Source organism: Rhinoraja longicauda, chromosome 22 (genome assembly GCF_053455715.1).
Source record: "Rhinoraja longicauda isolate Sanriku21f chromosome 22, sRhiLon1.1, whole genome shotgun sequence".
NCBI lineage: Eukaryota > Metazoa > Chordata > Chondrichthyes > Rajiformes > Arhynchobatidae > Rhinoraja > Rhinoraja longicauda.
In genome coordinates, this window is record NC_135974.1 from 30,734,704 (window position 1) to 30,749,503 (window position 14,800).

Sequence of the window (14,800 nt, forward strand, 5' to 3'; positions counted from 1 at the left end):
TCACCCATCCATGTTCTCCAGAGATGCTGCCTGACCTGCTGAGTTACTCCAGCATTTTGTGTCCTTTTCACTGTACCTTACTACACGTGGTAATAATAAACCTAAACCTAAATCAAAGCCAGCACATTACCTGATTCCATGCACGATAATTAATTTACCAACACATGGTGCTTATTGCCCTAATCCTTCTTAGTTTAGTTTAGATACAGCATGGGAACAGGGCCTTTGGCCCACCAAGTCCAAGCCAACCATCTGTCACCCATTCACACTAATTCTATGTTATTCCACTTTCTCATATTAAAGTCAAATATCCCACTCAATCATATCAAAGTCAAATATCCCACTCAATCATATCAAAGTCAAATATCCCACTCCCTACATATTAAAGTCAATTTTACAGAAGCCAATTAACCTACAAAATTGCATGTCTTTGGGATATGGGAGGAAACCGGAGCGCTTGGTTACTACACCCACTGTAAACTCCACACAGGCAGCACCTGAGGTCAGGATCGAACCTGGGACTCCAGCCCTCTGAGGCAGCGACTCTACCAGCTGCACCACTGTGCCGCTCTTGGTGAGGGCACAGGTTTAGAAGTACCTGAGAAATACTTTCTCGGACTAATGGTTAATCCATCAATGCAAACCAGAAGGATATAACCGTGAGAGCCAGCACCATGTCTTGTTTCTTGGTCTCGAAATTTGAGGACGTGCAGTGTAGGCTGGAGCGACTAGGCTTGTATACACTGGAATTTAGAAGGATGAGAGGGGATCTTATCAAAACATATAAGATTATTAAGGGAAAGAAAGGATTGGGGACCCTAGTGCCGGAGGAACTCAGCAGGTCAGGCGGCATCTGTGCAGGGAAATGACTGGATGGCATTTTGGGTTGGGTCCCTTCGTCAGACTGATTGGATAGAGGGGAGAATGCTGGAAAAGAGATGTAAGGGTGGGACCAAGTCTGGTCACCAAGTGATAGGTGCGTATTAAATTGTAGATGGTGGAGAAAGTGCCAAAGGCTAGAGGTGAAAAGGAGGAAAACAGGTGTCACATAATGGAAGAAGAGGAAGAAGAGGAGGAGTGAAGTGTAAAGCCAGAGAGAGAGAGAGAGAGAGATAGTGGAAAGGACAGAGAGGAGGGGAAACAGGGGGAATAACAAGAAACACAAGGAACTGTAGAAGTTGGAATCTTGAGCAAAGCACAAAGTGCTAGAGTAACTCAGTGGGTCAGACAGCATCTGGGGAGGGAATGGGTAGAAAACATTTCCATTCGGGAACCCTTCTTCAGACTGAAGGTGACATTTTGGGTCTGGAGACTTCTTCAGTTTGAAGAAGGGTTCCGACCTGCAACGGCCCCTATCCATTCCCTTCCCAGATGCTGTCCAACCTGTTGAGTTACTCCAACCCTCTGGGGGGAAAAAAGGAATTGGGTATTCTTTTCATGAAGACACAGGTAGAGAAACTGTTAATTTTTGCTTTTTAAGGTATTTTGCATGACCTATCCAACAAAAGTTCAATGATCAGCTTCCAGTAATCTTCTTAAGGGATGGCACGTTAACAGTGGTAAGAACAAAACATGAGAAACAGGAGCATCACTACATTACAGGTCAAAGGCATCCCATTGTGCAGCCGAGCTGAACTTCTTTGAGCTGTGTATTTCTGGGAGAGAAGTGTCAGTATATAAAAGAATGAAGGAAAAGTAAAAACTGTAATCTACCAGCAATTAGTCTGAAATGTTGACTCGGTTTCTTTCTCCACAGATACAACATGAGCCATATAGAGCTTCCGACATTTATTGTTTTAAGTTTACCACATCTGTAGTTTTTTTTTACTCTTTCCTTAAATTTATTAATGAATAAGCAATATTCTTATCTCTAAAGATAGATACATGAGTAACTCAGCGGGACAGGCAGCATCTCTGGAGAGAAGGAATGGGTGACATTTTCGGGTCGAGACCCTTCTTCAGACTGTTCTTTTAAGCAGGACTTTTTATCCTCAATATAAACATCCCACAAGCTCTTTATAAACAGGTGGACTTAGTATGACTTCTTTCCAATCTTTAGCTTGTTATTTGACTTCCCCTAACATTACATGCTTTTTATTTTATCTACCACAGCTGCTATTTTCTTAACCCATTGATTTCATTCTTTACACTATTGTGTTTGATAATATGCCAGTGAAACAAGTGGAAATGGTTTAGTCGATTTAAATGCAAGTTGTAGGTACTTGTAATCCTCTCTTAAGGCATAAATGCCCACATAATTTCTTAATCCCATTACAAATTAATCTACTGTTGACATTAAGTCACTTGACAGAATAATGAAGGTTCCTCAGGAGTGAAAGCTTTCCTGATTTAATTTGCAGTTGGAGTAGTCGATTGTCTACAGTGGTTAATGTGTTGCTGGTGATCAATATGTACTATTTCCCCACCTCTGTGTTCATGGATTTTGTTGAATTATAAAGTTGGATCTTGAGATTTATGAAGCATTAACAAAATTAATCCAAACTGATTGGTGTTTTTTGGTTTGTTTACATTGTGTTATTCCTTGATTCTTACATGTTGTCTTTGGAATAATTTCTATTTTACTAGTGATTCTCCCGTTTACTTTTATGGACAAATATTATCTTAGTTACTCCAGCTTTTAGTGTCTATCTTCGGTGCAGTTCCTTCCTACACATATTATCTTTCTTGTCCCTGGTTAGCATGTTGGAAGCAGTTTAAGGAATGTTCACCAAACAAGTACTTGGAATACTGTAGATGGAAACAAGGAACTACAGATGCCGGTTTACCGAAAATGTTGTTCATAACTGGAATGGGTGGGTTGTTTTATGAGACTTGGCTTGTACCCTCAGGTGTCTGGAAGAGTTAGAGGAGTTGTCACATTGTGGGCTCCACCTTTCCTTGATCATTATTACTTTTTTGCATATCTTTCATTAATTTGTTCTAAATTTCTCTATATATCCGTCTATATCTCTCGTTTCCCTTTTCCACGACTCTCAGTCTGAAGACCTGAAACGTTGCCTATTCCTTTTCTCCAGAGATGCTGCCTGACCCGCTGAATTTCATTGTTCTACAACAATAAAACACTCTTGACTCCTGACTTGACTCTTGACTCCTAAGATACTCTGGCTCTTTGTGTCTATCTTGAGACCTCCAGGACAGATCGGTCAACATGGGGGCGGGTGCCGTTTGGGGTGTGGTGGCGCTGGAGGACCACTAGAGTAGATCAATCAGAGATAGACACAAAACGTTGGAGTAACAGTGGGTCAGGCAGCATCAAGACCCTTCTTCAGACGGAGAGTCAGGGGAGAGGGAGACTAGAGATATGGAAGGGTAAGGTCTGAAAACAACAGGTCAAAGCAGACGATAATCAAGGAAATGTAGAATAGTTCATTGTTGGCTGAGGGGAAAGTAACAAGGAGGTAACTGAGTCCTTGGTGTCAATATGACCCTGTCATGCGAGGACTGGGCAGCAGATCACTAGGGGGCGCTTGAGCAGCAGCAGCACTGGAGGATCAACAGAGCAGATCACTAGGGGGCGCTTGAGCTGCAGCAGCGCTGGAGGATCAACAGAGCAGATCACTAGGGGGCGCTTGGGGTGCGGGGGAACTGGAGGACCTCCACGGCAGATCACTAGCAAAGATACTAAAGGAACAAGATAGACCACTCGACCCTAAAAACCGTAGTATCTCATGACGCCATTTTAGTAGGCAGAAACTTGCAGAAACATTTAAAAATAAAAATAACAAAACTCTGTAGATAGATGAGATATATTCTGCATTTTAATGGTATCATCACACATACTGTTCCCCCAAAACACTGATCACACTGTGAGAGGCATAACGAACGATGGGTTTTGTTTACTAAAATGGCTCCTTTGCGTACTGCACTTCTGCATCAGTCACTGAAAGGAAGCATGCAGGTCCAGCAGGCAGTGAAGAAAGCCAATGGAATGTTGGCCTTCATAACAAGAGGAGTTGAGTATAGGAGCAAAGAGGAGCAAAGAGGTCTTTCTGCAGTTATACAGGGCCCTAGTGAGACTGCACCTGGAGTACTGTGTGCAGTTTTGGTCTCGAAATTTGAGGACGTGCAGCGTAGGCTGGAGCGACTAGGCTTGTATATACTGGAATTTAGAAGGATGAGAGGGGATCTTATCAAAACATATAAGATTATTAAGGGGTTGGACACGTTAGAGGCAGGAAACATGTTCCCAATGTTGGGGGAGTCCAGAACAAGGGGCCACAGTTTAAGAATAAGGGGTAGGCCATTTAGAACTGAGATGAGGAAAAACTTTTTCAGTCAGAGTTGTGAATCTGTGGAATTCTCTGCCTCAGAAGGCAGTGGAGGCCAATTCTCTGAATGCATTCAAGAGAGAGCTTGATAGAGCTCTTAAGGATAGCGGATATGGGGAGAAGGCAGGAATGGGGTACTGATTGAGAATGATCAGCCATGATCACATTGAATAGTCTGAAGAAGGGTCTTGACCCGAAATGTCATCCATTCCTTCTCTCCTGAGTTGCTGCCTGACCTGCTGAGTTACTCCAACATTTTGTGAATAAATACATAGAAACATAGAAAATAGGTGCAGGAGTAGGCCATTCGGCCCTTCGAGCCTGCACCGCCATTCAATATGATCATGGCTGATCATCCACCTCAGTAGCCTGTACCTGCCTTCTCTCCATACCCCCTGATCCCTTTAGCAAAAAGGGCCACATCTAACTCCCTCTTAAATATAGCCAATGAACTGGCCTCAACTACCTTCTGTGGCAGAGAATTCCACAGACTCACATTTGTACCAGCATCTGCAGTTATTTTCTTACATGCTGGCTCGAAGGGCTGAATGGCCTACTCCTGCACCTATTGTCTCTATTGTCTATAGGCGATTTCAACGGAGTGGTCCATCTTGTTCCTCTGGTATCTTTGATCACTAGGTGGCGCACAGAGCCCCACTAGGGGGCGGGGGCGTGGGCGGACCAACCGAGCGGATCACTAGGGGGCGGGGGCGTGGGCGGACCAACCGAGCGGATCACTAGGGGGCGGGGGCGTGGGCGGACCAACCGAGCGGATCACTAGGGGGCGCGCTCCCGCTCCCGCTCCCGCCCTCGCACGCTCGGGAGCGCGCCTTCAGGCCGCCAAGCCGGGGATTCAATTCCCGCTGTCTCTGCCCAAGCCCTGGATGCGGCCCCGGCCCCGACCCTGGCTTCTGACTCTGACCGCGGAGGCTGCCGGCGTGGCTCAGATCTCCCCCCCAGCAGGGTAAATGTGAACCGTGAAGTTTAAACCAACAGCTTTAACCAGTAGCAACAACTTCTCAAATGTGTTTGAATTAGTTTAACTTCCAATTCCCAATGTGCTTGAATCAGTCGTGCTTTCAATTATCAATATATATATTATGTAATCAATTACCAATTATTAATGCGTTTGAATCAGTTTAACTTCCAATTATCAATGTGATTCCCAATGTGCTTGAATCAGTCGTGCTTTCAATTATCAATATATATATATATATATATATGTGTAGGATAATCAATTACCAATTCTTAAGTTTGAATCAGTTTAACTTCCAATTATCAATGTGATTCCCAATGTGCTTGAATCAGTCGTGCTTTCAATTATCAATATATATATGTATAATCAATTACCAATTCTTAATGCGTTTGAATCAGTTTAACTTCCAATTATCAATATGATTCCCAATGAATGTGCTTGAATCAGTCGTGCTTTCAATTATCAATATATATATATGTATGATAATCAATTACCAATTCTTAATGCGTTTGAATCAGTTTAACCTCCAATTATCAATGTGATTCTCAATATGCTTGAATCAGTCTATCATAAGTGAACATTGCATTTCAGTTATTCAGATATTTTGTTATTTACATTGCTGCATTGATTTATATTAGGGTTATATTGAAAAATCAACGGGGCATAACATCTGATGCAATGTTACAACAGCCTCTGAGTCAGGTCTGCACTCAAAGTGATGCTTGGTTAGAACTAGACTTTCTCTCCAAACTAAACTTTCCTTTGCTAAACAACAGCTAGTGGCAGTTACATTGTGGGTGAGTTTGGGATATTGCTCCTGTGACAGTAAGTGAGGATGAAGTGATGGAACAGTCATGGTGTCCGATGAATGCTGTGGATATGTAGGTAAACACAAAATGCTGGAGTAACTCAGCGGGTCAACCAGCATCTGCAGAGAAGGAATGGGTGACGTTTTGGGTCGAGATCCTTCTTCAGACTCTTCAAGTTCTCTCTCCGCTGTGGATATGTAGGTGGACTGGCAAAGTGTGAAGGTCCCTTTCAGAATGGCAGGCAGTGACTAGTGGGGTACCGCAAGGCTCGGTGCTGGGACCCCAGCTATTTACAATATATATTAATGATTTGGACGAGGGAATTGAATGCAACATCTCCACGTTTGCGGATGACACGAAGCTAGGGGGCAGTGTTAGCTGTGAGGAGGATGCTAGGAGGCTGCAACGTGACTTGGATAGGTTAGGTGAGTGGGCAAATGCAGGGCAGATGCAGTATAATGTGGATAAATGTGAGGTTATCCACTTTGGTGGCAAGAACAGGAAAGCAGACTATTATCTGAATGGTGGCCGATTAGGAAAAGGGGAGATGCAACGAGACCTGGGTGTCGTGGTACACCAGTCATTGAAAGTAGGCATGCAGGTGCAGTAGGCAGTGAAGAAAGCGAATGGTATGTGTCACTGCTTCGCCGATGATATCCAGCTCCTCATCTCCACCAAGTCAATCTCCTCCACCACACACTCTACACTGACAAACTGCATTACTGAAATAAAATCTTGGCTTCAATGAAACTTCCTCAAACTCAATTGCAACAAATCTGAAATCATCATCATTGGTCCAAAAATGCTCACCAAATCCACCCAAAACTTCATCCTCAACATTGATGGTCTCCCAGTATCCACCTCACCTCACATCCGGAATCTTGGAATCATCCTTGATCAAACCCTCTCCTTCGACAAACACATCAAACACATCACAAAGACAGCCTTCTTCCACCTCAAAAACATTGCCCGTCTCCGTCCATCCCTCTCCTCCACAGATGCAGAAACCCTCATCCACGCCTTCATCACCTCCCGTCTGGACTACTGCAACAGCCTCCTCTATGGCGCACCCTCAAAAATCATCAATAAACTTCAATACATTCAAAACTTCGCTGCCCGTCTACTCACACACACCTCGATCCGTGACCATATCACCCCCGTCCTTTATAAACTCCACTGGCTCCCCATCCCCCAGAGAATCCAGTACACAATCCTCCTCATAACCTACAAAGCCCTCCATAACCTGGCCCCATCCTACCTGACCGACCTCCTCCACAGGCACACTCCCACCTGCACCCTCCGCTCTGCCGCTGCCAATCTCCTATCCCCCCACATCCGGACTAAACTCAGATCCTGGGGGGACAGGGCTTTCTCCATCGCTGCTCCCACCCTATGGAACTCACTACCCCAAACCGTTAGAGACTCCCCCACACTCACCACATTCAAAACATCGCTGAAGTCTCACCTGTTCAGTACTGCCTTCAACCACTGAAGGTCACCTCACCTTCTGTCTCCTTTCTCTGTTCATTTATTTATTTACTTATTTATCTATTTATTCATTTCCCTATGTTCTCAAAATCTCTGTAAAGCGTCTTTGAGTATATGAAAAGCGCTATATAAATAAAATGTATTATTATTATTATTATTATTATTCATAGCGAGGGGATTTGAGTATAGGAGCAGAGAGGTTCTGCTGCAGTTGTACAGGGCATTGGTGAGACCACACCTGGAGTATTGCGTACAGTTTTGGTCTCCTAAACTGAGGAAAGACATTCTTGCCATAGAGGGAGTACAGAGAAGGTTCACCAGATTGATTCCTGGGATGGCAGGACTTTCATATGAAGAAAGACTGGATAGACTCGGCTTGTACTCGCTGGAATTTAGAAGATTGAGGGGTGATCTTATAGAAACGTACAAAATTCTTAAGGAGTTGGACAGGCTAGATGCAGGAAGATTGTTCCTGATGTTGGGGAAGTCCAGAACAAGGGGTCACAGTTTAAGGATAAGGGGGAAGTCTTTTAGGACCGAGATGAGAAAGTTTTTTTTCACACAGAGAGTGGTGAATCTGTGGAATTCTCTGCCACAGATGGTAGTTGAGGCCAGTTCATTGGCTATATTTAAGAGGGAGTTAGATGTGGCCCTTGTGGCTAAAGGGATCAGGGGGTATGGAGAGAAGGCAGGTACAGGATACTGAGTTGGATGATCAGCCATGATCATATTGAATGGCGGTGCAGGCTCGAAGGGCTGAATGGCCTACTCCTGCACCTATTTTCTATGTTTCTATGTTTCTATTTGCTTGTACTGTACATGGAATGAATGGCAGTGCCTTTGTCAGCAAAATATATTGGCATAGACCAGGGGGGAGGGGAGGACAGAGAACAGTAATATGGCAAAAGGTGAAAAAGAGACAATTTTACTACTAGAAGGGCAAGAGATGTACAAAATGTTAGTGAGTTTATCAATACCACGAACGAGTTCTCATAAGTACTGGGTGTTGTTAATGGTGAGTTAATCGAGCGCATTCAGGGTTTTTTATTTAGTTTATGCAAACAGGGACCAGAAGAAATGATGGGCCAATATGTGTCTCACAGCATGCAAGAAGGGCATTTGCTCTGCATGTATTTCATTGAAACTTACCAAATAGTGAAAGGTGATAGAGTGGATGTGGAGAGGATGTTTCCACTGGTGGGGAGTCAAGGACCAGAGGCCCTAGCCTCAAAATAAAAGGACGTACCTTTAGAAAGGAGATGAGGAGGAATTTCTTTAGTCAGAGGGTGGTGAATCTGTGGAATTCATTGCTACAGACGGCTGTGGAGGCCGTCAATGGATATTTTAGTGGAGATTGACAGATTCTTCATTAGTAAGGTTGTTATGGGGAGAAGGCAGGAGAATGGTGTTGAGAGGGAAAGATAGATCAGCCATCATAGAATGGCAGAGTAGATTTGATGGGCCGAATAGCTTAATTCTGCTCCTTTAACTTATGAAAGATACCGGCTCAAAGTTGCAACATTCATATGTTTTATTGGGCAGTGTGTGGTTGGATTTGTGCAAGAATTCAAGCGGCTGTTTGAGCTCCTTAATCTGATTTCTGAGTAAGTGTGGAACATGCCCCTGAGTATGGTTCGAGCTTTGAACAATTTGAAACAGTCTTGTTCAAGATGCAATCTCAAGATTGGAGACAGGGACCTAATGCACAGAGATAATAATGTTGGTGTAGTTAGTACATTTGTACTGAGAGTCATGGAGATATTACAAGCGTCTTGGTGAGAAACAGTAGGGCTAAAGAGGCAGGAACACATGGTTGGAATATGGAGGAAGCTATACCATGACTGTCATTGAAGCCATTCAAATTTCTTATTCTCCTTTCAAGATAACCCAGTGTTTAGTTTAAAGTTTAGTTTACTTTAACTGTTTAGGTCTTTAACTTTAAATGTTTGGCTCTTTGGTTCTTGATAATTTGCATGTAACACTTGTGACTGATCCAAGAATCAGGCTGTTGGGAAATAAATCTGAGGGTGGGAATCAGATTTGTGAGAAGAGATCTTTTCTTCTGTCAGCATCCAACAGTTGCTTGATTGAAAATGCTGCCTGACCCGCTGAGTCAGAGTCGTAGAGTTTTACAGCGTGGAAACAAGCCCTTTGGCCCAACTTGCCTACACTGGCCAACATGTCCCATCTACACCTGTCTCACATGCCTGTGTTTGGCCCATATCCCTCTAAACCTGTCAATAGACAATAGACAATAGGTGCAGGAGTAGGCCATTCAGCCCTTCGAGCCAGCACCGCCATTCAATGCGATCATGGCTGATCACTCTCAATCAGTACCCCGTTCCTGCCTTCTCCCCATACCCCCTCACTCCGCTATCCTTAAGAGCTCTATCCAGCTCTCTCTTGAAAGCATCCAACGAACTGGCCTCCACTGCCTTCTGAGGCAGAGAATTCCACACCTTCACCACTCTCTGACTGAAAAAGTTCTTCCTCATCTCCGTTCTAAATGGCCTACCCCTTATTCTTAAACTGTGGCCCCTTGTTCTGGACTCCCCCAACATTGGGAACATGTTTCCTGCCTCTAATGTGTCCAATCCCCTAATTATCTTATATGTTTCAATAAGATCCCCCCTCATCCTTCTAAATTCCAGTGTATACAAGCCCAATCGCTCCAGCCTTTCAACATACGACAGTCCCGCCATTCCGGGAATTAACCTAGTGAACCTACGCTGCACGCCCTCCATAGCAAGAATATCCTTCCTCAAATTTGGAGACCAAAACTGCACACAGTACTCCAGGTGCGGTCACCAGGGCCCGGTACAACTGTAGAAGGACCTCTTTGTTCCTATACTCAACTCCTCTTGTTACGAAGGCCAACATTCCATTGGCTTTCTTCACTGCCTGCTGTACCTGCATGCTTCCTTTCATTGACTGATGCACTAGGACACCCAGATCTCGTTGAACTCCCCCTCCTCCTAACTTGACACCATTCAGATAATAATCTGCCTTTCTATTCTTACTTCCAAAGTGAATAACCTCACACTTATCTACATTAAACTGCATCTGCCATGTATCCGCCCACTCACACAACCTGTCCAAGTCGCCCTGCAGCCTTATTGCATCTTCCTCACAATTCACACTACCCCCCAGCTTAGTATCATCTGCAAATTTGCTAATGGTACTTTTAATCCCTTCGTCTAAGTCATTAATGTATATCGTAAATAGCTGGGGTCCCAGCACCGAACCTTGCGGTACCCCACTGGTCACTGCCTGCCATTCCGAAAGGGCCCCATTTATCCCCACTCTTTGCTTTCTGTCTGTCAACCAATTTTCTATCCATGTCAGTACCCTACCCCCAATACCATGTGCCCTAATTTTGCCCACTAATCTCCTATGTGGGACCTTGTCGAAGGCTTTCTGAAAGTCGAGGTACACCACATCCACTGACTCTCCCCTGTCAATTTTCCTAGTTACATCCTCAAAAATTCCAGTAGATTTGTCAAGCATGATTTCCCCTTCGTAAATCCATGCTGACTCGGAATGATCCCGTTACTGCTATCCAAATGCTCAGCAATTTCGTCTTTTATAATTGACTCCAGCATCTTCCCCACCACTGATGTCAGACTAACTGGTCTATAATTACCCGTTTTCTCTCTCCCTCCTTTCTTAAAAAGTGGGATAACATTTGCTATCCTCCAATCCACAGGAACTGATCCTGAATCTATAGAACATGGAAAAATGATCTCCAATGCTTCCACTATTTCTAGAGCCGCCTCCTTAAGTACCCTGAGATGCAGACCATCAGGCCCTGGGGATTTATCAGCCTTCAGTCCCATCAGTCTACCCAAAACCATTTCCTGCCTAATGTGGATTTCCTTCATGTCCTCCATCACCCTAGGTTCTCCGGCCCCTAGAACATTTGGGAGATTGTGTGTATCTTCCTCAGTGAAGACAGATCCAAAGTAACGGTTTAACTCGTCTGCCATTTCTTTGTTCCCCATAATAAATTCCCCTGTTTCTGTCTTCAAGGGACCCACATTTGCCTTGACTATTTATTGACTGTCCTATACATGTATCTGTCTAAATGTTTCTTAAACGTTGCAATAGTACCCGCCTCAACTACCTCCTCCTGCAGGTAGACGAAAATGCTGGAGTAACTCAGCGGGTCAGGCAGCATCTCGGGAGAGAAGGAATGGGTGACGTTTCAGAGTCGAGACCCTTCTTCAGACTTCCTCCTGCAGCTCATTCCATACACCCACCACCCTTTGCATGAAAAAGTTACTCCTCAGGTTCCTATTAAATTTTTTCCCCCTCGCCTTAAACCTATGTCCTCTGGTTCTTGATTCCCCTACTATGGGCAAGAGACTGTGCGTCTACCCGATCTATTCCTCTCATGCTCCAGCACTTTGTGTCCGACAGTGAACAGAATTTGTTTTTAATCAAAAAGGACTTGAATACGATTATCTTAGAGTAAAATTGGAAAGCTGGAAGATGCTACTTTGTTAATATCGTGTTTTTATTTTTCTTTCTTTATGCCTTTTTAAAAATTTCCTTTCAGTGACCAAGATGCCCCAAATACAGCTCAATGGGATCAACATAGATTTTCCTTATATTCCCTATAAATGTCAAGAGGATTATATGTCCAAGGTTTTAGAATGCCTACAAAAGGTAATGAACCATGCATATAATATCTATATACTAAAACTCTCGTTTGTTTGTTTGTTTGTTCCTGAACTACAGCCAAAACGGTACACGATAGTGTGACAATTTTAGGTCCACCTTACTGTCGTTCCTTTGGTGCTAATGGAAGAAGTTTAATTGAAATCGGTGTTATATTTTTAAAGTTATTCACATTTTAATGTTTAAATCTATCTAGGGCGGGAGGGGGAGGATAAGGGGGTTTGGGAGGATGGAGTGGTGGGGAGGGGAAGTGGGGGAGGGGAGGAGGGGAAAGGGAAAGGAGGGGGGAGTGGGAGAGGAGAGGGGGGGAAGGGAGGGGGGAGTGGGAGAGGAGGGGGGGAAGGGAGGGGGGAGTGGGAGAGGAGAGGGTGCTGCACCAATGCAGGCAAGGTTTGGGCCCAATGGGTCCACTTGGTCTAGTATTACATATTATACTACAATATTTTCAATGTTTTCCTTCCGGCATTTAAAATTAATGTTAAAGCAAGCTACATTTTGGTTTGTTCATTCAGTGAAACCAAGAATCTGTTAAATTACAGAATATTAATAGCAGTACTTCAAATCCTAACTATAATTTTTCTCCCATCTGTCTCCTGACGCATTTAATATCTATCCGACAGTGCAGATGTATATATTAAACCACTCTCTCTGCTTTTAATGATCAGTTAACTTGCATGAGGGCTATGGATTAAGGATCATCTTGAAAGAATTGTAAGGTCTGGTCCTGGTGAATATAGGAGTCTATAATACTAAGATTTCAAATGATTTGATAAGCCACACATTTAAAGTTAGAATAATTATTGTCGTCATGCGTCCAGTTGTCACCTTGGCTTCAATGTGATGTTCTTAATTATGTTCCTAAAAGGTGAATATGCACAACATAAAATCACCTTTAATTAGTGCTATATTTTATAATCTGCCGATCATTCAAAGTAACTGCCTCAAGCTAACAGAACACTGTTGTCGAGTTTGCTGATTAATGACGGTGAGTATTGATACACTCATTGATAGATAAAGTTCAGCCATTCAAACACCAGAACATTTTGCAGTGACTTGTGGACATACTTCTTAAGGAAACAGAAGCGTATAGTACATTTATACTATTGATACTAAGCACATAGTACATTTATAAATGTACTATGAACATAGAATGCTAGGCATTTTTTATTAAGATTGGAGCTTGTGGCTTGGAGCTTTGCCACTGAGGCTGGTCATGGGGGGAAAACTGTATCCACTGATACTCCTGTATAATCTGAAGCTTTTGGACTATCTGAAGTAAAAATTAGAGTATAACATTTCCATGGTGGCTCAGCAGTAGAGTTGCTGCCTTACAGTGCCAGAGACCCGGGTTCGATCCTGACTATGTTGCTCAGAAGGGTAGGGAAAGGAAGAAGAGAGCGATAGTAATAGGGGACTCTATAGTGAGGGGGTCAGATAGGCGATTCTGTGGACGCAGTCGGGAGACCCGGATGGTAGTTTGCCTCCCTGGTGCCGGTGTCCGGGATGTGTCTGAGCGTGTCCAGGATATCCTGAAAGGGGAGGGAGAGGAGCCAGAGGTCGTGGTACATATAGGTACCAACAATATAGGTAGGATAAGGGAAGAGGTCCTGAAAGGAGAATTTAGGGGGCTAGGAAGAGAGTTTAAAAAAAAGGACTTCCAAAGCAATAATCTCAGGCTTACTGCCTGTGCCACGCGATAGTGAGAATAGGAATGGAGTGAGGTGGAGGATAAATACGTGGCTGAGGAACTGGTGCAGGGAGCAGGGATTCAAGTTTCTGGATCATTGGGACCTCTTCTGGGGGAAGTATGACCTGTACAAAAAGGACGGGTTGCATCTGAACCAGAGAGGAACCAATATCCTGGCGGGGAGATTTGCTAAGGTAATTGCGGAGACTTTAAACTAGTACGGTTGGGGGGGAGGGACTCAAACACAGATAGCTAATAGGCAGTGTGTGAGGCAGGAGGCAGAAAAGGGAAACACTCAGACCCAATATGTAGGAGAGAAAGAAGTGAAAAGAAATAAGCTGAGAATAAGAAATGATGGGTCCCTTAAATGTGTATATTTTAATGCTAGGAGCATTGTAAGAAAGGTGGATGAGCTTAGAGCCTGGATTGACATCTGGAAGTATGATGTTGTGGCGATCAGTGAAACATGGTTGCAGGAGGGTTGCGATTGGCAATTAAATATTCCAGGATTTCATTGTTTCAGATGTGATAGAATCGGAGGGGCAAGAGGTGGGGGTGTTGCATTGCTTGTCAGGGAGGATATCACAGCAGTGCTTTGGCAGGACAGACTAGAAGGCTCGATTAGGGAGGCTGTTTGGGTGGAACTCAGAAATGAGAAAGGTTTAGCAACACTTATAGGGGTGTATTATAGACTGCCAAATAGGGAACGAGAATTGGAAGAGCAAATATGTAAGGAGATAGCAGATATTAGTAGTAAGCACAGAGCAGCGATTGTGGGTGATTTCATTTTTCCGTATATAGACTGGGAATCACATTCTGTTAAAGGGCTGGATGGTTTGGAGTTTGTAAAATGTGTGCAGGATAGTTTTTT

The 14,800-nt window shown here is 43.8% G+C and overlaps 1 protein-coding gene across 3 annotated transcripts in view; it reads left to right on the top strand.

Moving 5' to 3' along the window:
- The first annotated feature begins 5,123 nt into the window (after positions 1 to 5,123).
- The window catches only part of rtel1 (regulator of telomere elongation helicase 1), an 84,090-nt gene continuing 74,413 nt past the window's right edge, over positions 5,124 to 14,800 (top strand). For 2 of the 3 annotated variants that reach the window (XM_078419027.1, XM_078419028.1), the window contains exons 1-2: positions 5,139 to 5,253; positions 12,121 to 12,230. In XM_078419027.1, coding sequence (XP_078275153.1) covers positions 12,129 to 12,230 — 102 coding nt within the window. In that variant the 5' untranslated portion in view covers positions 5,139 to 5,253; positions 12,121 to 12,128. Of the gene's footprint in view, positions 5,254 to 12,120; positions 12,231 to 14,800 lie in introns of all 3 variants that reach the window. The other variant, XM_078419029.1, reaches the window with a different exon arrangement.